The 24,916-nt window shown below is 56.4% G+C and overlaps 1 protein-coding gene across 1 annotated transcript in view; it reads left to right on the top strand.

Moving 5' to 3' along the window:
• Positions 1-24,916, top strand: part of PHACTR3 (phosphatase and actin regulator 3) — a 146,009-nt gene that overhangs the window by 119,447 nt on the left and 1,646 nt on the right. The window contains exons 8-10 of the mRNA XM_075527683.1: positions 5,610-5,763; positions 18,279-18,334; positions 24,374-24,435. Of these exons, the coding sequence (XP_075383798.1) occupies positions 5,610-5,763; positions 18,279-18,334; positions 24,374-24,435 (272 nt within the window). The remainder of the gene's footprint in view (positions 1-5,609; positions 5,764-18,278; positions 18,335-24,373; positions 24,436-24,916) is intronic.

Here is a 24,916-nt window from a genome sequence, read left to right as displayed (position 1 = left end):
ACCCCTCGACGCTCCCAGCAGTAGATACGGGGCACGGTGTCTCCACACCCTCGCCCCCCCCACTGTTTGGTGTTTTCTGCTTCTGGTTCTGCAGTCATTGCCAGTGTAGGAGGCGCCGGCTGGCATCTCATTTCGCTCTTCATCTCTGATGACCGAGGAGGTTGAGATGACGTCATGGGTTTTGACTGGGTGCACAGTCTCAGGGATGAAGCGTCTCGTTGGAGCCTAGCTTTGGGGCTGGTGGAAAGCTCATATTTGGATCTTAGGTCTCTATATCATCCTGATTTTTTTCTCTCTCCTCCCAATGTGTTGGCTGGTCCTTGTATTCTTGGGATGAAGTCTTCTGATGAGCATACGTATTTAATTTCCATGAGTCCCCGCCCCTCACCCCCCAGCTGTCCACTCTGGTCTTTTGCGCCTACAAGTGTGAGATTTAGGGTCATTGGCGCTCAACAGCGGACTGTCTTGGCATAGAATTACTCGTACTGCTCCCTTGGATCCTTCTGTCGGTGTTGTTGGAGTTGGATGTGGGCTCTAGTTCCTGACGGTGTGCGTGAGCGTCCCTGTCCTCCTGATCCGTTTAGCTCAAGCCTTGCCCATCCCAGAGCTCTCCTTGTAAGTTTGAGAGGTGAACTGCTTCTCAAACTCACACTAGTCACTGTGAAGGGGACAGCCGAGGCACCTGCTCACGTGAAGATGGCAGCCGGGGCATCCCAGGGGGGCAGTCCCACCCCGGCCCAAAGGATCCCTAGGAGGGCTACCGACTGGCGGATTTGGTTTTTGGTCATTTGCTGTCCACCTCCCCAGCTTTCCGCTTTGGCGGCTTCTCGGCTCTGGGTGTTGGTTTCCTTGGTTCCCTCCCCCTTTCCTTCTATGTTCTTTCTTCCGCTTTCTTGGGCTCACCTGGCTCTGCTCATCCAGGTGCTGTCTTCGTCGGCTCTGGGTTCTTAAGACGGACCGTGAGGCCATGGACCTGAGACGTCTCCTGGGGACACAGGCCTCTCAGTTGGCAGGCTTTGCTCTAACTCGGCAGTGCTGGGCGGTGGCTTCCCTTACTTCCCAAGAGCATCTCGTTGCCCTGGGGAATTCTTCCCGGGCCAGTGGGGTGTGTAGATGGTCTCAGTTGGCTTCTCGGGTTTTTAAAGCAATCAACTCTGCGGCACTGCCGTTAGAGAGGCTTGCCTCGCCACAGCAGGTTCAGGGGAGGCTGCTCACCGAAGGGCTAGTGGCTGTCAGTCACTCGTGAGCTGCTCTGTGGGAGGAAGAGGAGGCTGTCCGCTTGGGCAACCCCAGGAACCCAGTGGGCAGTCCACCACGCCCTGTCCGGTCCCGGTGCCTTGGAATCGCCTAGACGGCATGAGGCTTTGGTTTGGTCCAGAGAAGACATTTGGGGCCCATAATGCCTGGAGCCTTGTAAGGCCCACAAGCCCCGTCTGCACCCAAACAGAGTGTGCATTGTGCTGGGTGGCGGTGGGGGGACGGGGTCGCTTCTGTAAATGTCAGTCCGGCCAGGTTGGTGGATGGGATGGCGGGAAGGTCTTTTACAACAAACGTTACTGATTCTCCGTGGGCTTGCCCTCTCTGCAGTCTCTCACCAGAGCCGTGGGTTCATCTGTCTTCCAGTACTGTTGGCTCTTTCACCTCATGTATTTTGAAGCTCTCGACAGGTTCATTAATTCTTAGGATTGACGTGTCCCCAGTTGGTGAGAGCACCTCTTTATCATGACCAGATGGGTCCGTTTACCCTGTACTCTGCCTGGTCCCACCTCAAAACCCCCTCTCCTGTGTCCTTCCCAGCAGCTTCCGCTCAGCGCATCTTTTACTCAGAATCAGCTTGCTCAATGGAACGCTCGCATTGCCAGGCAGCAGGCAGTGTGGGCTTGCTCTGTGGCCCAGCGGCAGGGTGCGCCCTTACACAGGGGACGGCAGACCAGGCACGCTGACCGCGAGGATGTGTGTCTAGGAGTGTAAATCGCTGATCTGTTTTTGTCGAATCCCCCTCAATGGGGGGGGGGGGGGTGATGATGTTTGTTTCCCTTAGATTTTTTTCGGCCTTCCTTTGCATTAATCGAGCACTGTTTGGAAGCCAGCATTTGGATCTGGTTCCTGGGTTTGTTGTAGGAGAACGATGAGGCTCTGCTCCCACAAAGAGGGACCGGGCTCGGAAAGCCACACAGGCAGTTGGGTACATCCAGCACCAGCTGGGAGGCAGGGTGCATGGTGGTGGGTTGGCCGTCAGTCTCCGTCCGCTGGTCGGTGCTTTCTGGACATGTAGAGCAGCGGTTCTCAACCTTCGTCTCACTGCGCCCCTTTCATACAGGTCCTCATGTGGTGGTGACCCCCAACCATGAAATTATTTTTGTTGCTACTTCATAACCATAATTTTGCTACTGTTATGAATCAGGCGACCCCTATGAAAGGGTCCTTTGACCCCCAAAGGGGTCGAGACCCACAAGTTGAGAACTGCTGTCCTAGAGCCTCCAACCTGGCCACTTCACTGCTGGCGGGCTGCTTTGAGAGGACCTTCACGGAGGGCGTCCCTCCCAGCCAGGCCCACAGCTCTGGGCAGCACCTGCCACCTCTCCCGCTTTCCTCTCTGGTGATGCTTGCGGGGTGGGGCCTGAGGGGGCCTTGGGGAGTGTGGGGTGTCAGGAGTGTGTGGGGGGCTATGGAGTGTTAGTGGTGAGGGGTGGTTTAGGGCTGTCTGAGGGGTACTGTGAGTGAGGGTGGGACTGAGTGTGTGGGGTGGGAGGTTTGTGTGGTGTGAGGGAGGGGGTGTGGGGGCATGTGTGTGTGGTGTGTGTGGTGTGTGTGGGGTTGTGTGTGTGTATGTGGGGTGGGAGATTTGTGTGGTGTGAGGGGATGTCTGGTGTGTGAGAGTGAGTGGGTGTGGGGGGTGTAAGGGGACATGGGGTATAAGAGTGCAGGGTGTAAGAGTCGGGGTGTTGACCTGAGTGGGGTTCTGGGGGCAGGGGTGAGAGAGAGACACAGGTCCAGAACCGTCCTTCAGCAGCTGTGGGACCACTTGACAGCAAGTTTGGGAGTTGGGGAGATATGCCACTTTTCTGGTGAAAATGCGATACCGAAACTCAGTGGTGTCAAGTTGAACCTGACTTAGTGACCCTGTAGGCCAGAGAACTGCCCCCTCCCCCTCTGAGTTTCCAAGATGCCACATCCCTGGGGCTGCAGTTGGTTGAGTCTCTCTCCTGCCAAGTGACTGGCAGGTTTGAACGGCCAACCCTTAGCTTGTCAGACCTCTGTGCCCCAGCTCCTTCCTGCAGCGAGATCCAGAGCTGGCAGTGACCCTGTGGACAAACCGAGCTGCTCCTGGGGGTCCCAGGGCTGCCCCCCTCCCTGGGGGCAGTCAGCCTCCTCTTCCTATGGTGGAGCTGCTGGCGGGTCCACCGCCCAGCGCGTGACCCACAGAGCCGTCGTGGATCCTTCACCTGCATGGAAGGAAGGGCCACTCCAATACGTGGCCAGTCCTCATTCTAAGCTCTGCTTCTGGAAGTTTCCTTCAGGTGATGTGTACACAGAGGTGACGTGGCCTCCAGGGACATTGGGTGGGGAGGCCAGCGTGCCGTCCGTCGTTACTGAGGTCTTTCTGTGCCATGTGTACGGAGCAGCCTAAGTGACTCGTGGTCCACATCGGGTCCCCATGGCCCCCATTTGTTAGATGGTCAACGTTGGAGCTGAAGCTTGTGAGGCGCCACAGAGCCGGTGCTGAGTCTGCAGGGACCTGCGTTCCACAAGGGAGACATCGTCAGCCTCCCTCACAGTGGCAGTGGCCCCTTGTCCCTCTTTGTAGTGGACATCAGGCTGCACCATGTCGGAGGCCCTTCCCAAGATGCTGCCCCTCCTCGTCTGGTCCTTGAACTGGGACATTCAAGAGGGTTTGTCCAGAGACCTTTGAGACTCCGTGGGACTCACAGAGGTCACCGATAACTCCCAGTGGCCCCAGTGAAGCCCAGGCATGGCGAATGGGAAAATGCACGCGGCTCCTCCAGTCCTGCTATGGTCAATCACTGGGCTCCCCACGCAGACCAGACCCGGCCAAGTGAGCCAGTGCCTGCTGAACGGATGGCCGCCCACGGTTTCCCCTCTCACGAGGGCCCAGGGGACGCAGCACACACACGTCGGAGGCTTGTCCAGGCATCCGTGCGCTGGCTGGACTGCTGGTCGGGCTTGGCTCTCCCACCTCCCATTCTCAGAGCTGACTCCTGGGGGAGGTGTTTTCCTCCGGAAACCAAGATCCATCTGTAGCAATGACAGGCGAGGGGGAAACTGGTGCCCTTGGGATTTGATCCTGGAGCCCAGTCCGTCAGCACACTCGCAGACCCCTGACTCTTAGGAAAGAGCTGCATTTGTCCTCCCCCTCAGTGCCTGGGGCAGAGGGCACTCTCAGAAGGTCTGTCTGGGCGTCTCTCCTGTAGACATTTGGTAAATCCTTGGCTTCCCTGGGGTCCCCGTCTGCTCTCTCTCAGCTGGAAGTGCAGGGAACAAGCGGCCAGCCTGGGGGATCCAGCCCAGCCGGGCCACTTCCCTACCCCCCATGGTCGCCAGCATTGGTGACGAGAGAGTCAGAGTTGATGCCAACTCACAGTGCCTTTCTGGGTGGTGGCCTGTGGCACTGCCCCGCCTGCCCTTCCCCGTTGTCCTGCGTTTGAGCCCCGCATGGGGGCCCTTGGACCAGCCTTTCCCATGGGGGCTTTCTCTCATGTCGCTGACCCATGACTGACTCCAACAAGAACTCCTCATGTGTCCAAGTTAGGGACTTGGAGGTCCTCCCACCCCCGTTGGATGTCCTCCATGTCTGGCTGGTTTGTCCCCCGGCAGTCTGTGGCATGGCCAGCATTCTCTTCCAAGGCCGCACGTCACCACACGGGTGCCCACCCCTGCCGGTCCCAGGGAGCTGGGGTGAGTGGCCAGATCTCAAGGAACTTGAGTGACAGGGGAGGAGACAGATGATAACTCTGTAGCCACTGTCCGATAGGGCAGCAGGACCTTCCAGGGATGGAGAACAGAGGCCCTTGGAGGGTCAGAGCTGAGCTGTGCAGCGGGGGGAGCCAGCCCTGTGGGGCGTCCCGGTTCTCCAGGGCTGCCGGAACAGAAGGAGGCAGCTATGGCAGAGAGACAGGGGTTGTCTCAGTTCAGGAAGCTGAGGGGTCCAGGCTGAGGGAAGGCCCTGGTCGTTCAGCCCCAGTCCTTGGAACACCCTGTACAGCCGGGCCCCTCTTCCCTAGCCTCTGCCCCCTGGCTCGTCTGTGGACGCTCTCTTCCTCCTGGAGAGCGATGGACTGAGGCCCACTCCTGCCAGTGCTCCCCACAGCACAGGCGGCCCCCACACCAGAGACCACGTGTATGCCCTGTCCTGGAGCTTGTGCCGGCTCCCAGTGCCCCTGTCGGACAGAGGGGCTGCCCCTGTCGGTTTCCGAGACGGTAACTCTCTCTGGGAGTCGCAAGCCTGGCTGCCCGGTGTGGTCCACAGTCAGGGACAGTGATGGTGGTGGAGCACCAGGCCTCTCGGCTCAGGCTCGACCACACTGCTCCAGCACTGCCTGGCTAAGGCCTGTCTCGCTCTCCCCCTGGCCGCTGGCCGCTGCCCGCAGGGACCCTGCCCAGAAAATGTAAGAAGGAGCTGCTGGCAGTGAAGCTGAGGAACCGGCCAAGCAAGCAGGAGCTGGAGGACCGCAACGTGCTGCCCCGGAGGACGGACGAGGAGCGCCAGGAGATCCGGCAGCAGATCGAGACGAAGCTCGCCAAGTAAGTGAGACGGAGCTCAGCCCGTCTGTGGAAGCTGCGGCTGGACCAGGCTGTCCTTCACCCTGGTGCCCCCGGTCCACCCCCGTGGCGTCTCTGAGGCCGGGCAGGCGTCCCTATGTACTGCATAGCATGTTCCAGCTATCCTGAGGTGCTGTGGGGTCCGTCCTGGGAAGGAGATGTAGGGTCCCCCACTGAGAACCAGCTCTGCTTAAGAGGAGTCAGGTGAGGCCCGAGCAGAAATGAGAGCGGTCCCTGACACCTGCTCTGCTCCCCCTCCCCTTTCTGGGCATGCCCATGCAGAGAGGAAGACCCAGTGTGGCCAGACTGGCAGATCATTCCAAAATGGAGAATGTGGTGTTGGGGTTGTCTTGTTTGGCAGTGTGGGTCCCCAGGTCTGGCCCTTACTTTGGTCACAGGCCCGAGAACCTCCTGCCACCAACCCTCTCAGCTGTGCCCGCAGAGCGGCCGGGCACCCTGATTCTGCCAGGGCCATTTGGAGGTTGATACCAACATTCACGGGCCTTACAGACGATCGTTTAAAGGACGAGCCTGCTGGTTTGGTCTGATGTTGCATGGCCTTGGGTGAGGCCTTGGGAGGTTAGCTGCAGTGGTGATTTCCGGGGCCTCCCATGGCCTGTGGTGGGATGTCCCCTACCCCTGGCCAAGGCCGTCCCTCGAGCCAGTGTGGGACGCTGACTGGGTTGGGGGCAAAGCAAGTGGACAGGTGGCTTGGCTGCCACCCAGTGTTGAGTCCTCAGACCTCAGTTTTCCATTCGAGACCCAGGCCGGCAGGGAAGGAACTTGCTCCTGGCTCAGTGCAGAGAAGGGGACCCTTCAGTGTGGCGAGGTTGGCAGCCCGTGGATTCAGCCTCCGTCAGCACCCGGGTGGTCCTCGGGGTCTGTGAGTCTGTGCTGTGGGGTCTCGGGGACCCAGGAACAGGTCCCAGCTCCATGAACTCAGATAATGGACCTCCCTTCCCATGGTCTCGGTTTTCTCTTTGGGTCTGATGTGGGCCCATGCTCCGCGAGGGTCACCGGTGTCTTCGGGGTGACCCCGTGAAGAGTCCTTCACTGAATCACGGGGCTCGCAGCTCTGACTGAGACACCGGGCGTCTGTCTTTGCGTCTGCCTGCAGGACAGACAGTGGGATGTGCAGGAGGGACGGTTGCCCGTTATCCACGGTCTGGAGTAAGCGTGTCTGCAGATTCCCTCTCAGGTTGGCACAGCCAGCAGGGAGGAGCCTGAGGGTTTCCCTGCAGGTTAGCGCGAGGTGTCGCATCACCCCAACGTGTCTCTGTACACTGTGGATGGGGCACCCTGAGCCCGAGAGGGTTCTGAGCCACAGCTCCGTCCGTAGTGGGTTCTGAATAAACCCCCAGACCAACGCCATCACTGTTCCGAATTCCAGCTCCTAGGAATTCTCAGAGAAGAACTGCCCCATGGGGGCAGGGGGGGTCTTTACTCCCAGGGAGCCCCCATGGGTTCTAACCATGGCTCTTCTGGTCAGCATTAACCGCTGCGCCACCAGGTCTCTCCTCTGAGAGACACAGCGGGGGCTTGAGAGAGCAGGCACGGAATGAGACCATCCTGCCATCGGCCTGGTCTACTGTGAAGTAGGTGTCTGTATTGTCCCCTTGGCTGCACCCTGTCTGGCCCCGCATCGGGCATCCTGGGCAGTGGGCACTGTTGGGGGCTGGTTTTGCGATTCTGAGGTTCGAGAGGGGTGGGAAGCAGGCCCTGATGCTGATCTCGGTGCCCATCCGTGTTCGGGGAGCCCTGGGGGAGCCGTGCTTATGAGAGGTTTCTCGGGGGGAAGCACCTCAGTTCTTGGCTTCGTGCGAAAAAGAATTTACGCCAAAGCCTGATTTGTGATCCAAGTGAGTTTTTCTGAAGGACGGGGGAAGTTTTAGGTTTTACAATCTTAAAAGAGTACACGCTATTTCAGGAAAGCGGGCCAAACCATGCCGAAGCCACGTTGGGGCTCCAACTGAACACGGGCAACCTCGGGAGACAGCGCGCCCACACATGCTGAGCTGAGGCCCGAGAACATGGCACTGTGTGAGCAGGCACTGGGGCAGGGTAAAGAGAGAAGAGACCCTCCTCCCGCGGCCATGGTATTTCAGGCATGGTTGAAGGCATTGGTTGACCCCATTGGCCATGTTAAGCCCACCTGGGTGGGATCATGAGCCTGGGCCTAGTTTGGGCAGCCCAGGTGTACCTCCCACCTGGCTGGGGCTTGAATTGGAGCAGGCTCAGTTAAGGGGTCCTCGTAGGTGTTCGATGCTCCCCTGATTCCTTCCCAACCTCCTCTCTGGGGGCCTTCGCAGGCATGGGAGGGACAAAGTGGCTGGCTGACTGGCCAGTTTCTGCCGGATTCCCCGGCTCGAGGGAACCCCGTGGCACCCAGTCCATCAGCTGGATTTTCAGTCATAGAGGGCCTGGCCTTCTGGGCTGCCTCTGTGCAGACTCGACCCCACAGCCTCTCAGTTCATCCTCTGCCCCCAGAGATTCCGGCTGGCTCAGCCACTGGAGCTGGCTCCCGGGACTGCAGGCATTCTGTCGCTCTGGGAATCGGTGTCTAATTTTAAACCTCAGCCAGAACAGAGCAGCTTCCTGGAACCCGTCTCTGTGTTTAAACAACCCCAGAATTAGTCACAGGGAAAACCGCCTAGACCTGTCACACAGAGGGGTCAGACACCGCCTCCTGGCTGCCTGCCTTTGTTTCCCCTTCTGAAGACGGGGTTTAATGGGCCCCTTGTCTCCCGGTGCCCGCCTTCTACCTCCTAGGGCATCTTCAACCACTTCTTGCCAGCTCAAGCACAGACCATAGTTGCCACAGCAACTCGCCCCTCCCCACTGCCCTGGAGAGCTGCCATCGTTTTGTTTTATGTTTGTGTTTTCAGACCCCTGCTGCTTGAGCCCCCAGTCCTCCTGAGGCATTTCTGGGTGAGCAGTCAGTGTTGGTCACAGCGTCCAGCCGGCCCCCCTCCTGTGTGCACCACGCCCCCTTCCAGGTGCCTGTCAGATTCAGAGCCAAGCCTTGTTCCCAGCACCATCACTGTCTGCAAAGTTGGCTTCCTTCATTCCTCTCATTTAATCGGTGGTGGTGGTCAGCGAGGTCCGGGCTGTGCCCCCTCCCTGCCTGCCTCCCTGCACAGTGGAGTAAAGATGCTGCCCGGACCTGCACCACCCAGGCAGGGCTGTTAGCCATGGGAGTTTGCACGGAAGGATGTTCAGAAGCGGATCGCCAGGCCTTTGTTCCTAGTCTGTCATAGCCCTCACTGCTTGCCGGGGGCTGGCCCTCCTGATGGCACCGCAGGTCCAGAATGACTCCGTTGTCGGGGGGGTGTTCTTAAGGGGACAATGCTACTTCCTCAGTGCTTTGTTTTTAGTGCCTGTCACAGAGCTTGGTACAGAGTAGGCCATTAGCAAATATTTACTGGGTGGGAAGATAAGTAGATCGATACTTGGATAAATGGGTGATTGGGAGAGTAGATGGCGGTGGATATTTTCTTAGATGAAGGGTGATGGATGGATGGGTAGATGGGTACCACCATAGGTAAGTGATGATTAGGTTTACAGAGGTGACTGGGTGAGCGGTTGTATGGTTGGATGGATGGGTAGGTGGGTGGAAAGATGGCTGGCTGGATGAGTGTATTCATGAATCGTCAGCTAGATGTGTAGCTGGAGGGATTGTTGGACGGATGTGTTAGTTGTATAGTCGTGTGGATACATCAGGGGAAGGAGAAATGGTTGGATGAGGGGTTAGCGGGCGCGTAGATGGATCGGTAGGATGAGTGTGTAGGTGGGGGTCAGATGGCTGGGCAGATGATCGTGCAGCAGGATGGATGGATTTGATGTGTTAGAGAGACGGTGTGATAGGTGGATAAAACAGATGGAGAGATGGAGGAGTGGCTGAATGGGTAGTTGACTGCTTAGTTGGGTGGTGGCTGGTTGCATTGATTGATGGGTGGTTGGATGGAGAGATGGCACAATCAATGGGTGAGTGATGTGCTAGAGCAGCGGTTCTCAACCTTCCTAATGCTACGACCCTTTAATACAGGTCTTCATGTTGCGGTGACCCTCCCAACCATAACACTTTTTGTTGCTAATTAATAACTGATTTTGCTACTGTTAGGAATTGGGCGATCCCCGTGAAAGGGTCGTTCGACCCCCAGGTTGAGAACCGCTGTGCTAGAGAGATGGTAGAATAGATAAATGGATGGAAATCCGGTTGGAGAAGTGGGTGGATGATTGGGTTGTTGGTTGCTTAGTCGGGTGAATAGCTGGGTGGAGAGATCGTAGGGTTGGTGGATAGGTTGGGTGGTTTGGGTAGATAAATGGATTGAAAGATGGTTGAATGACTAGGTAATGATTTGTTGCTTAGGTGGATAGATAGTTGGGTTGACAGGTGGTCGGAGGGAGAGATGGTGGAGTGGATGGGTGAAAGGATTGTGGCTTGCTAGACGGATGGATAAGCTCAGTGGAGAGGGTGGTGGTGCATTAGGCCAGGCCACTCCCCTGTGTCATTCAGGGAGGACTTGCCATTGCTCTTGAGCAAAACTTTTCTCCAGCCTCCCCCTCCCCCCGCTCACTGCCCTTCCCCTAGCGCACTCTGGGCCCACTTCCGAGCCTTCCTCTCTAGAAGGTGTCTCTCACCTTTTCAGATTTCCTCTGCCTGGGAAACTGCCACAGGGGAGTTTGTGAGCCTGTGACCTTTGGGAGCAGATGGCTAGGCCTGTCTCCCTAGGCACCTGCGGCTGGGTCTGAACGGCCAGCCTGGAGACTAGGAGCTGGGCGCTTAACCTGCATCACCCGGAACCCCGCAGGTCAGGCCTGGTTGGACGGCAGACAACACCACAAGCTCAACCCCGGGTGTTTGTTCACTGACTCCCTGCGCCAGCCCCTGCGTTGCTCCGCTTGACGCCTTCATGACCCTCCACAGCCAGACACTGGGGGCCAGGAGAAGAGTGGCGGGTCCCTGCTCTAACCTGAGCTCACTGTCCAGCTCGGATTGGCTGAGCGTCCCTGGGGGTGGAGTCCAGGCTGTTCCCTGGGGACACCAGCACCACTTACAGTTCCCCGCGCCCATCTCTGATGGGAGTGAGAATTCGAAACTAAATTTAGATTTCTCGCAAATTTCAGAGACCCTCCCATCCATGCACTCTGGCCCGACAGCAGTATTTTTAGCAACTTGCCTTGCCTTACGCTTCCCAAAGCCTCCAACTCCACTTTCATGGAAGTAGGAACTTTTTTCTGTGTTCTTATTAAAACATTCAATCAATGCACACACCATCTAATTAAATCACCTAATTACAGCAACAAGCACACCTGAACAAGTAGGCTTGGGGACAAACATAGCCTGTTCCAGGACAGAGCGCATGGAGTGCGGACTGTGAGTGCTGGCACCCTGTTCACGGTCCTAAGGCGTGTGTCAGCGGGTAATGCAGGGGAGGGGTGGAGACAGTGTTCAACCACCACCAGGGAGGTCCTCGGCTCAAACCTGGCCAGATGCTCTGAGGGAGCAAGACCTGGCTGTTTGCTCCCCACTCCCAAAGATGACAGCCAGGAAAACTTGTGGGGTCACTGTGAGTCAGAATCCACTTGACAAGCTCCAACAACAACAATTCTCCCTGCCAACCATGCCCACTAAACACGAACACGGTCACCTCAGCTCAGCGTGCCCCGTGGGGCAGAGCCAAGGGCTCCTGGAGTCTCAGGCTGTGACTCTCGTATTTGCCCTGCAGAGCCGCTGGAGTTTTGGAACTCCATGCTACCACCAGACGTGTGTGTGACGCGTATGTGAATATCCATACACATGCAGTACAATAGATACATGTGTGTGTATATAATGCACACACAGTACAATAGATACATCTGTAGTATCTAATGCATATACACAGTACAATAGAAATACGTATATGTATATAATTCACACATAATGCATAGATACATGTGTATGTATGTAATGCACACTTACATAGCACAATAGATACACACGTGTGTATATAATGCATATATAGTACAGCAGATACATGTGTGTATATTATGCACACACAAAACAGTAGACACATGTGTATGTATATAATGCACACACATAATACAGTAGATACATGGGTGTATATAATGCACACACACATAGTACAGTATATATGTGCGTGTATAATGCACACACACCATACAATAGATAGATGTGTATATATATACTGCATATACACAGTACAACAGATACATGCATATGTATTAATGCAGACACAATACAATAGAAATGTGTGCGTATATAATGCACACACATCATACAGTAGATACATGTGTGTGTATATAATGCACACAGACATCATACAGTAGATACATGTGTATGTATGTAATGCACACACATAGTATAGTAGAGACATGTGCATGTATACAATGCATAGAGTACAGTAGGTACATATGTATGTATCTAATGCATATACACGGTACAACAGATACATGTTTATGTGTATAATGCACACACACATAGTACAATAGATACGTGTGTATATGATGCACACACATTGTAGTAGATATATGTGCACGTATATAATGCACACACACAGTAGATACGTGTGTGTCTATAATGCACACACAGTACAGTAGATACATGTGTATGTATGATGCACACACATAGTGCAGTAGATATGTATGCGTATATATAATGCACACACAGTACAGTAGGTACATGTGTATGTATCTAATGCGTACACACACTGTACAATAGAAACAACCCCAAACCACAGTCACTGCCACTGCATGGATTCCTGTGTGGAGCACCCTGGGTGCTCAGTCTTTCAGGAGCAGACAGCCTCCTCTTTTATTGGAGAAGCTGGGGGACTCAAATACGTCCCTTTTTAAAAAATCATGTTATTGGGGGCTTGTGTAGCTCTTTGCACCATCCATCCATCCATCCATCCGTCCATCGTGTCGAGCACATTTTACATTTGTTGCCATCATTTCCAAAACATCTTTCTTCTTGATCCCTTGGTATCGGCTCCTCATTTTTTCCCTCCCTTGGTAATTTATAAGTTATTATTGTTTCATGTCTTACACTGACTGCTGTCTCCCTTCACCCACTCTTCTGTTGTTTGTCCCCCTGAGAGGGGGGTTATATGCCGATCATCGTGATCGGTTCTCCCTCTCTCTTCCCACCTTCCCCTTCCCCTCCTGGTATCGCTACTCTCATGATTGGTCCTGAGGAGTTTATCTGTCCTGATTCCCTGTGTTTCCTGCTCTGATCTGTACCTGCAAACACTGGCCTTGCATTTAGCAACCCAGCACATAATCTGTGGCACCCCCAGAGATTTACGCACACACACATTCACATTTATGCACAAATGCTAACGCACACAAATGCCTGCACACATGCGCATATACACACATGCACGCACATGTACATGTCTTGTGCACAGCTGGGCCAGAGGGCTTCGTGCGTGTGGGTGGGCAGGAGTAAAGAGGCCTCGTCAGACTGTATTCATGGGACGGGAAGGGGGCAAGGGAAGGGCCTCGGGTGGGTGGGGGGGCAGTGGCTAAGCCCATGACGACTCGCCGACAGGTAGGCAGTTGCAACCCGTCCAGCGGCTGCGCGGGAGAAAGTACCTGGCTCTCTGCTCCCATGAGGACCCCGGCCTAGGAGACCCCTGGCAGTTGTACTTGTGGGGTTGCCGGGAATCGAAATAGACTCGCCATCACAGCAACACAACAGAGCAGTGAAGAAGCCAGGACCCCGAGTCGGGGAAGGAACCCCCAAGGCAGGAAGGTGGTGGGACTGGAACCCTTGGGTTGGGAAGGCAGTGGGATAGGAGACCCCAAAGCAAGTAAGGTGATGAGGCCCAGACCTTCGAGTTGGGAAGGTGGTGTGGTTGGAACCCCCGAGTTGGGAAGGCCTCTCCACTTGCCCTGGGGTAGCTTCCTTGGGTTCTGACCCCTGTTTTGGGGGACCCAGCACCTGAAGATGAGCAGCAGGCCAGGAGGCCTGGATCTGCCCCAGGGCAGCGGGAGCGAATCGCACCGTGACTTGGTGCTGGGTAGATTTTGCTGTGGTCACTCCCTGTGGAGTCGGCTGGAGGGGCAGTGCAGAGGGGGGCACAAAGGGTGACCCCAGTCCTCCCCGTGAAGGTGGGTGTGTGGGGATGCAGCAGGTAGAAGCCAGCGGGGGTGTCAGGGCTGGCTAGCTTGACGAGGAACGGAATAGGTTTGGGGCAGCCTCGCTGAGTCCAGGCTGAGGGCAGGTGGATCCCAGGGGGTGATGATCACTGAGGGCAAGGAAACACTGGCAGGGATATTTACACCCCTCTGATGTGACCACACTCCCCCTGGGCACATGACCCCACTTGATGCCCCTGCCTGAATCTGGGTGTCTTTATTGGTCCCCTACCTGGATGCCTGCCCCCCATCTTTTTTATGTACTTTATTGGGGGGCTCTTACGAATCTTATGACAATCCATCATTCAGTTGTATTAAGCACACTTGTACATATGTTGCTGTCAACATTTCCAAAACATTTTCTTTCTAGTTGAGCCCTTGGTATCAGCTCCTCTTCCCCCCCTCCCTCCCACCCACATGAATACTTGATCAATTATATATTGTTGCTATTTTGTGTCTTACACTGTCCATTGTCTCCCTTCACCCACATTTCTGTTTTCATCCCCCTGGGGGGTGGGTTATAGATCCAACCTTGTGATGGGCTCCCTCTTGCTCCCCTTCCCCACCACCCCAATGCCCCCCATCTTGACATTGGGGTGTCTCCCAGAATCTGATGTCCTGGATGTGTGCCTGCCCAACCTGGACACTTGGCCTTCACACGGTCGCCTGCCCCTAGGCTGCCCCGATGTCCTGTTGCCCCTGCCCTGGCTCTCCTCTCCCGGAACCTGTCCTTTCTGACTTGGGCCCTGGCCCGTTGCCTCCCTCCAGGGCACACAGGCAACACCACTGTTGGTGACCGGTCACGCTAACCCTGCCCAGGGCTGCCCACCTGGAGCAGTGCGTGAGTCCTGCAGAGGAGGGCCAGGGATGTCCCTGGGGGAGGAGCACCTGGGCGGAGGGAGACTCACGGTATCCCCGGGAAGAGCCTTCCTGAGCGCTGGCCCTGTGGCTGTGGGTGTCTGTCTCCTGAGGCTGTCTCCGAAGGCACTTGCCTTGTTTAGAAATAAATGTTTCTCTGTCCCTCTGGCTGCTGAGTTGTTCAAGAGTCAGACAGACAGACAGGAGGGCAGGCAACAGGGCAGTGGGCTGGGTTTGTCAGGGACACCGAACTTGGGGCTGCAGCCGCCTCTCCTGCCCACCCCCGCAAGCTGGGCCAACCCCTCCTAATGTTTCTCCATGCCACCCTCACCTGCCATCTCTGCCGCTGCGACCAGGGAGGAGGCACAGCCAAGCCGCAGGGACATTACCCACTGCCATCGAGTCGATGCCGGCACCACGCACCTAACTCACAGAACAGGGAGACGCGCCTCTGTTTCTGAGACGAACTGCCTGTCTCCAGAGCTGGGTTTGACATTGAGATTGATCGCAGCCCAAGCAGACCCACCCACAAGGAAGCTCTCAGACATTCCCAAGGTTGCAGCAGCCATGGTTTCGGTGGGGGGGGGGCACTAGGGGAAGCAGAGTCTTGCCCTTGACCACCCCGCTCAGAAATGGCAGCTGCTCTTGCGGGCAAGGCCATTGGCTCTGCTTGCGTCACCCCCATGTGACAGAGCCTCCTAGGCTGTCATCTTGGGGGTGGGGGGCAAAGGCTAGAAATTTCTCCCGCCAACCTGTGGGCGGCAGTGAGTGCTTCTCCGGGTTCCCCTGTGGTATGTGCGCTCCCTGGGCAGAATCTGTTCTTCAGGAAGCACGGGCTGGACTGGCGGAGATGGGAGTGGTCTGAGTCTGATGGAGGGGGCTTGAGACCATGGGGATTCCAAGAGAGTCGCCCGAGCCCAAGAGGGCAGAGGAGTTAGAAGCCGGGAGCAGGGCACCATCAGGCAAGGGTGCCCCTGTGCTTGTGCAGGTAAACATTACTTGTCCAGTGCCCTTGTCGACCCAAAGGCTGAATAACAGACTGCTAACTACAGGTCTGTATTTCAGACCCACCAGTCTCTCCTGGGGAGAACTGTGAAGATTGACGGCGGTAGGAGAGCTCTTTACAGTGTTGCAGGCACTTAGAGTTGACTTGGTGGGTATGGGCTTGGGTTCAGGGTTTCATTTTGAGGGTATATGTGGTAGAGGGTGTACTCACATATGAGGGGGTAGCCTCCAGGGGAAAAGGGGAAAAAAGCTTCGCTGGGCAGGGTTTTCTTTGTATGCATTTTCCCCCACTTGGCGAATATCAAACAACTTGATCTGAGTTAGTGCACCCAGTGGCATTACATGGGAAGGTTCTCTCTGGTCACATTGAATCTTTTCATAAAAGCAGCTTTGCTGGAGCCTCGTTTTTTTTGTTTTGTTTTGTTTTTTTGTGTGTGATGGTCGATTTAAGAGATCAGTGCAGCTCTGAAATTGTTTCCTGCTTGGGAAAAATGCTGCAGAAACTGTTGTGATGTTGAACACAGCTTACAAGAACAGTGCTTTGGGAAAAATTCAAGTGTACGACGAGTGGTTTTCTCGTTTCCAAAAAGTTGAGATGCCAACTGATGACAAACCTTGTTCTGGACACCCAGCCACTTCCCAAACAGTCAAAAATGTTAACTTGTGCATTTGGAGTTTGTTCCACCAGGACAGACTGTTCACTGGCTTTTCTATTTAGAGGTTCTGAAAAGATTGCGTAACGGTGTGCAACAAAAAAGGCCTGATTTGTGGTAAATGGGGGACTGGTCTTGCCACCACAATGCACTTGTTCCTGCAGCCATCTCAGCACACCAGATTCTGACATAGAACAGCATGCCAGTAGTCCCACGCACCTGACTTCGCTCTGTGCAACTTCTTTTGTTTCCACGAATGAAGGGGGCATGAAAGGACAGCAATTCGATGACTTGAAAGAGGTGAAGGAAAAAAGAGGGAGGTGCTGTCAGCCATCCACACACATGAGTTTGAAAAATGTTTCCAAGAACGGAATTGCAGATTTGACAAATGTATTATGTGTATCGGAGAGTACTTTGAAGGCGAATAGGTTGTTTTGTAATAAAACGTAAACATGTAATGTTGTACAACATCCACCTGTTTTTAGGTACCCTCTCGTACATACCTGTGCTGAGGGAATATGTGGCCGAGGGGGATATATTAGCACATACCTGTGCCACAGCAGGTGCTGGCTCGGTTCGACTTGGTGGGGTGGGGTCCTGGACTCGGGAGCTGTCTGTTTCCTGATGCTGCCCTCACAATTACATTTGTTAGCAGAACCTACAACCCAATTCCAAATGGGGTCATGTTTGCAGCAGGTGTGGAGGGTTCACCCCTTTGGGGACCCTCATCTGGTCGGCCCTGGTGTCGTGATGGCTAAGTGTCGGGCTGCTTATCCACAAGGTCAGCGGGTGGAAACCCCCAGGTGCTCGTTGGCAGAACGAGGCGGCTTTCTACTCCTGTACAGAGAGTCTCCACCCTGCCCCGAGGGCCTCTGTGAGCTGGCATTGACTGGGTAGCGGGGGTTTGGTGATGGTGATGGTGTGTGTGGAGGGGGTGGGGCTGGTATTGGGGGTCCTTCGACCAGACTGGATAGTGTGGACAGAGTGCGAGTTCCGGGGGGGGGGCGGTACAGAATAGTAGAGCTGGCATCCCCGAGCCAGAGACTCACGAAGCCTGTTCGAGGGCGGAGCAGCCGCCATGGGGGTCTCTGCTATGAATAGAAGCCGGTTCTGAAGGTCAATTCCGGGGGGCACATAAGGCCTGCCCCGCTGTCTCCCCACGGGGCCTGCAGGTCCCGGAAGTGGGCCGGCTCCTGGCTGGGCCCCAAGGGCGATGCGGAGGCAGGAATGGCAGTCACGGGTGCTGGGTTCCCTGGACTAATTATGCTGCTGCGCCTGACAGCCCAACCAGCCTTTCCTGGCTCCGCGCTGGGGGAGGAGCGGCTGCGCGCGGGGAAGCCTCCATCCACCTGCCCCAGCTGCCGGCGGAGGATTCCCGCTGCTGCCTCCGCAGTGGCGCGGGCGGGCAGGGACTCCGCGGGCCACGCCGCTGCTGCATCTGTCCGTCCTTCTGCACGCAGTCAGCGGCGGGGGCAAGAGCAGCCCCGCTCCCCGCAGGCGGTCTGAGGCGCACACTGGCAGCCCTCTCCAGTCACCGAGAGCCGGGAGAAGGACTGGTCAGCCAGGCGGCCCCAGGGCCCCTGGGGTGCAGACTCCTAGAGGCAGGGTGCTGGCCCCCCAGGCTGCTCCCAGAGGGGGGCCCAGGCTCTCCCACGTGTGGCACACGATGATGAGGATGGCCGGGAGGCCCTGCACGTGCAGAGTTCGGCTGCCCGCAGCTGCCCGGTGACCCCAGGCTGCCGCAGCCCCGTGGGGCTCAAGGTGTCCCCGCTGTAGGACGGCCCCGGGGCGTGGGGCGCCCGCGATGGTGCAGAACGTGATCTTGGTGTTCTTCCGCAGACGGCTGAGCCAGAGACCCGCGGTGGAGGAGCTGGAGCGCAGGAACATCCTGAAACGTGAGTGCCCCCCTCTCGCCGCCCCCCACCCCCCGCAGCAGGGATGCCAGGCTCAGAGCACGGCCTGCGAGAGAGGACCGTCCCTCCGGGAGGCTTGCTGCCCCAGCCCAGATAGTCTCTGCCCGGAGCCCCGAGTTTGGGAGTAGGGTCACTGTGGCGCCCAGCTTACTGCTGGCGGGAGGGGCAGGTGTCTCTGTGGGTACTCGTTAGGCTGTGCAAGGTGCCAGCCGAATAGGGCACAGCACCCCTCTCTCAAAGGGCAGGCTGGATCGCGAACAACCCCCAACCCGGACCTTAGTTTCCGTCCGAGTCGTTTTGCCTGTGAAACATTGTCTCCGGGGGTCACGGGGGCTGTGGGTGTGAGCTGGAACCGCCCTCGCGGTTGCTTCTCTCTAAGTGAGGGCGAGGTAGGTGCCATCCGTGTGGTGGCCGAATGCCATGAAGACCTGCCCGTGAAGCGTTCAGACAGCACCCAGGGCAGGTGTCGTCCGCTTAGGAGACAGAGTCCAGGGCCGGGTGCGCTGCCCCTGGATGCATGCCGCTGGGCCTCTACCTGCTCCCTGTGGTTTGTAAATGAATGGAAACCACCGCCCTAAGATACTAGACGCCTGCTCATGTGGACCAGACACGGAAGCTCAGTTTGAGCCCCGCAGGCGACTTGGACACACAGCGAATGAGGTTGCCTGGCCTTTACTCCGAGGTGCTTCTGGGTAGACTTGCACCTCCAGCCTTTCTGTTGGCAGTGCTCCAACCAGACTAGTGGATGTGGTGAAGCAGGCAGAAAGTGCAGGGTCAATGATCCCCAAGTGTTTGGGTTTCGAACAAGGGAAGCTGCCTATGTAGAAAGCTTGTTGGTCGCCGTGTGGTGCAGGAGCCATTGAATCAGTTCTGACTGCTAACGAGCCAGCCACAACTGAGTGAAACACAGCCTGGTCCTGTGACAGTGCACACCGTTGTCCTGTTTGAGCCCATTGTTGGAGCTGTGCTGTCCGTCCGTCCATCCGTCCATCTTGCGGACGGCCTTCCTCTTTGTTTTGCTGAACCTCCGTTACCAAGCAGGATGTCCTTCAGGCACCAGCTTTTCACGAACAAATGCCAGAAGTACGTGAGCCGAAGTCTCACCATCTTTCTTCCAAGATCAATTTGTTATAGTCTTCCACAAGCCACAGATGGCTCTAAAAATCGCCCACATGGGAACAGGGCAGTGCTCTGCCGGGACCTGGGCAGGGAGGGCTCACACTGCCCGGTGTTTGACCTGGGGACCGCTCCCCTGCTGTCTGGGCAGCAGAATCCTCCCACCAGCAGAACCGAGATCCAACCACTGTTGCGGAGGCCTTTCTAGCTAGTGGTGACCCTGTCAGACAGACCAGAGGCGCCCCCTAGGGTTTCTTGGGTTGTCCTCTTCACAGAAGCAGCGGGCGCAGCTTTGTCCCCTGCCCTGGCTTGTCCCCCGCCCAGGGCTTTTGCCACGGCACCCTCAGGCTCCCCTGCCCACTCCCTGGGCTTCTGACTGTGTGGTCCTTAATACCAGGGCAGTGCTGGGGCTTTGAAATGGAACTGATGCTGCTGCAGAGGGGACTTGCCCTGTAGGACGCTCTTGCCCCTGTGCTTTGTGTCTGAGCCACAGCGCCCCCTGTGCCGACTGACACTCAGGGCCAGCACTGGGAGTGGGAGCCTGGAGAGCTTCCCCGCTCGGCAAGCGTGGCTGTGTGGTTGGTTTGGTTTCACTTTGTTCCGTGGAGATGAAACTAGTGTCACCATCTATGGCCCACTGTGGTGCAGCATCCTGGGGCCCTGGACACATGGACTCCAGTCGTTCCTGCACAGCAGCTCCCACTGAGAAGCAGATCCTGGAATGTAAGCCGTTTGTACCCGCTCACTTGAGTGGGGAGCACATGCCAAAGTGTGGGCCTGTCGGGGACACTCGGATCTGCCTGGGTGTTCATGGGTACAGGAGCCTGGGATGGTAGTGGTGATGCTGCTGCTGATGCAGGGATGGTGTTGTCAGGGGTAATGGTAGTGATGGTTGTGGTGACTGGTGATTGTGGCGGTGGTGGGTAGTGCATGATGGTGGGTGGTGGTGCTGATGATTATGGTGCTCATAGTAGTGGTAAGGATAATAGTGGTGGTGATGGTGATGGTGACGGCAGGGATGGTGGTAGTGATCAGGATGGTGGTGGGGATGATGGTAATGATTGTGGGGGTGGGGAGGGCTGTAATAATGGCGCGGTAGTGAACACGGTGGTAGTGATCTTGGTGGCGATGAGGATGGTAGTAAGGATTGTGGTGATGATGGTAGTGAAGGTGGTGGTGATGGTAATACAAGTGACAGTGGTGGTGATGACGGTGGTGATTGGTGTTCATGGTGATGTGATGATGACGGTGGTGATTGGTGTTCATGGTGATGGTGGTATGGATGACAGTGGTGATTGGTGTTCATGGTGATGGTGGTGATTGGTGTTCATGGTGATGTGATGATGACAGTGGTGATTGGTGTTCATGGTGGTGGTGGTATGGATGACGGTGGTGATTGGTGTTCATGGTGATGGTGGTATGGATGACGGTGGTGATTGGTGTTCATGGTGGTGGTATGGATGACGGTGGTGATTGGTGTTCATGGTGATGTGATGATGACGGTGGTGATTGGTGTTCATGGTGGTGGTGGTATGGATGACGGTGGTGATTGGTGTTCATGGTGATGGTGGTATGGATGACGGTGGTGATTGGTGTTCATGGTGATGTGATGATGACGGTGGTGATTGGTATTCATGGTGATGATGACGGTGGTGATTGGTATTCATGGTGATGTGATGCTGATGGTGATGATTGGTGTTCATGGTGATGGTGGTATGGATGACGGTGGTGATTGGTGTTCTTGGTGATGGCAGTATGGATGACGGTGGTGGAGGTGGTGATTGGCAGTGATGAGGGGTGGTGATGGTGATGAAGGCAGTGGTGGTGATGGTTTATTGAGCCTCCTCCATACCAGACACTGTGGCCTGCATGGTGTGCGTGTCCTCAAGCCCGCGAGGGCTGCATGACTTGACTCTGTCTTGCCCATGAGGAGTTCACAGCTCAGAGCCCGAGCAGGCCTCACAGTGAGCTTTTATGAGGAGCTGGTAGCAGTCCACCCAGGTCTGCCTGGCTCCACGGTCCTGATCCTTAACCACTGCGCCTGATGACTGTGGCTGCTCAGGTGTGAGTGCCCAGCTGCTAGAGCTACGTCCAGAGCATGCGGTGTCCCTGGCTGGCACAAATGGTTAGGCACACAACCACAAGTCCAAAGGTGGGGGGCTGACACCTTGTAGACAGGCCTGGCGATTGCTTCTGAAAGGTCACAGCCCTGAGCACCCCTCGGTGCAGCTGTCCTCCGCACCCACAGGGCTGTTGTGGGTCAGCCTGACTGGGAAGCTGGCCCCAGCTGGGCTCTGGGGTGGGTCTCTTTTGTCAGAGGACAGCATTGACTTAGAGGAGCATCTGGCCGGGTGTGCAGATCACCCCCACCCCACCCCCACCCCAAGAGAGCTTAGTCCTTAGGAAGGACCTCGTGTGGTGGGGCCCCTGGACAGAGGAGGCACTGGCCAGCATTTCTCAAAGAGCTGCTTGTGCCCAGGCCACTCTGCTTGTGTCGATGGCACTGTTTGAGCTACAAACCAGTCTGACTTAGCCTGCATTTTTCGCTCCGGCTGCGCTTGGGAAAGTTGGAGCCATGGTCTCTTCCCGCCTGAGCGACCTTGGGACAGGCCTCCTTGTTGCAGGGCCACCAGCCCCGCTGCACGCAGTGTGCATTGGCTGGCTAACCCAGAGGTCAGAGGTTCAAGCTCGCACCATGGCACCTTGGAAGAAAAGCCTGCTGACCTGCTTCAGATGACATTTGGTTGATCCCGTATCCTGGGGGGAAGCAGGTGGGGGGCTCTATGGGGAATGTCTCTAGGCAGCTCCCTGACCACTACTTACTGACTGTGGATTCCTGGGTGGCAAGGTGGGCTGCCAACTCCAGGGTCGGCTGTTCAAAACCATCAGCCACCCCATGGGAGGAAGACGCAGCTTTCTGCTCCCAGAGTTACGGTCTTGGAAACCCACAGGGACAGGTCTTCCCTGCCCTCTGGGGAGGCTGTGAGCTGGCATTGACTCGGTGGCACTGAGTTTTCAGTGTTCATGGTGTAATGTACCATAACCCAAACCAGACTCGCTGCCATCAAGTCCGTGCTGACTGACTGTGGGTTTCTGGGACTGTGACTGTTGATGGGAGTAGAAAGTCCCGTCGTTCCATCTCGGAGCTGCTGCTGGTTTCGAACTGCCGACCCTGCAGATCACGGGTAGAATAGCATTCTGTAAATGCTCAAAACAGGGTGAGAATGGGACACAGGCCACGTGAGCACATGCAGGTGGAGAAATGGCGTCACAAACGTGGCTCCCTGCAGGGTGACCGAGGACCTTCATTCTGTCAGACACAAAACCGTAGTCCCGGCCTCCCCACAAAGCACACGTGAGGCGCACTTCCCCTTCTAACCCACCCTGGTCCTCGGCAGGGTCCCTGTGGGAGTTTCAGACACTACTGTAGTGGCAGGGACACGGGACCACCCATCCTGCAGCCCCAGCTGCCTGTCAGGCTGGCCGCAGGGCGCCCGCTCCCGGCCTGGAGGTGGTGCAGGGAGGCCTGCTGGTGAAATCCTCTCGAGATGGCCTTGCAGGGACCCGGGCATTATCAAGCAGTCGAAGTTCCAGAAATCTCACATCCATTATCTATCTCATGACCTGGGCTGCATCTACTTCATACTACATCTCTGCACAGAGAGCTGTGTTTAGCTCCTGGATGTAGGTGTGAGCGCAGCATGTGTGCAAGCAGTCACACGCAGCCAGCCCTGCCCTTAGGCTGTCACTCGGGCCTTTGAGAGCCGGAGTCGCCAAAGAGGGTGGCCAGGCAAGCCTGGAGGTGGTGGACAGCGGTGGGTGGGGCCTGGCTAGGTGGGCTGTGGAGACCCAGCTGGGTTCAGGATTGGTGGATGTGAAGCACCAAAGCCACCCTCCCTGCCATCGAGTCGATGCCCACACACAGCGACCCTGTAGTACAGGCTAGAACTGTCTCTGGGATTCTGAGTCTGTGACTCTTCACGGGAGCAGAAACCCCCAGTCTTTCTCCTATGGGTGTGAAAGAGACTCGCAAAGTGGGGATTGGACATGATGGTCTGATGCTGCTGAGAGCCTGGAGAAGGGGTTCCCGGTCTGATGCCGACCCTCTGAGAAGGGTGCTCGCCCACTGGGTGAGAAGGACAAGTATGTGCAGTTGGAAGGGAATCCTCTGCAGTCCAGGCTGAGCTCCTAGAGTCGGCACCGGCTGCTGGCGCCCCTGGTGTGCCAGAGCGGAACTGCATTCCGTGGGCTTTCTGCTCCAGGAGAGTTGGTTACAGGTCTCTGAAGCCCAGGGCGCAGTCCTACCTGCCCAGTACTAGAGGGCGGCTCAGAGCGTTGGAATCGACTCAATGGCAGTGAGTTTGATTTTTGCTTTTGGTGTGTTAGGAGGGAGCCACGACGGCATAGTGGGTGACAAGTTTGGCTGCTAACCGCAAGGGCAGCAGTTTGAAACCAGGGGACACTCCTCAGGAGAAAGATGAGACCCGTAAACAGTTATAGGGGAAAAGACGGGGAGTAAGAGTTAGTGTTTCTGGAACTCACGAGGGCAGTTCTGTTCAATAGTGTTGCTGTGAGTCAGCACTGACTCAATGCAGGGAGAGAGGTGTGCAGCAAGCAAACCAGACCTCCAGCCGGTGGGTTCGCAGACTTCAGCACAGAACCATCTGCCTCCCAGGGAATCCCATCCTGCAGGGAGGAGGCAGGCGCGCACGCGCGCGCGCACACACACACACACACACACACACATCATCATCATCATCATCATCCCCACCCCACCCCGTCCTGAGCAGCGGCAGGTGAAGCAGAGGCTGTGCTGTGGGAAGAGGAGGGAGGAGGTGTCCACGTTCCTGCTCATAGTGCAGTTGTGTCTTGCTGACACCTGTCCCCACCCGTTTCCTTCCACAGAGAGGAACGACCAGACGGAACAGGAGGAGCGGCGTGAGATCAAGCAGAGGCTGACAAGGAAGGTACTGTGCCCACTGGGACGCGGTGCCCGAGGCTGGTAGCAGGATGTGTGCCTTGTGGTCAGCCCCCTTAGGAAGTTAGCAGGCACTAATTGGATCCATCCCTGGTGGTCCTGTGGGTTGCACTGTGAGGGTGGCCGTTTGTGCCCACCAGTGGCTCCTGAGGGGAAAGCTGAGGCCGTCTGCTCGCAGGGGCAGTTCTGCTCTGTCCTGTGCGGTCACTGTCAGTCAGGACCAACTGGATGCCTGGGGCCAGTGGCTGTGTCCTGGTGGACATTAACAGAAGGTCCTTTCTGAGCATTCCTGGAGTGCTAGCAGTTGGCGGGAGAACTTCGCTGTTCGGTTTGAGGTAGTCAGCTGGTGCTGTGGATCAGGATTGCTTGGTTAGGGTACTGTTCTGCCCTTCTCGAGGCCCTCAGCTGCACGGTGCCGGGCAGGGCAGCACATTTACAGCTGTTGGCGAGGGTGAATGTGCTGGCGGGAG

This window comes from Tenrec ecaudatus, chromosome 12 (genome assembly GCF_050624435.1).
Source record: "Tenrec ecaudatus isolate mTenEca1 chromosome 12, mTenEca1.hap1, whole genome shotgun sequence".
Classification (NCBI taxonomy): Eukaryota; Metazoa; Chordata; class Mammalia; order Afrosoricida; family Tenrecidae; genus Tenrec; species Tenrec ecaudatus.
Note: the sequence above shows the minus strand (reverse complement) of the source record. Positions and strands in the feature narration are given on the sequence as shown.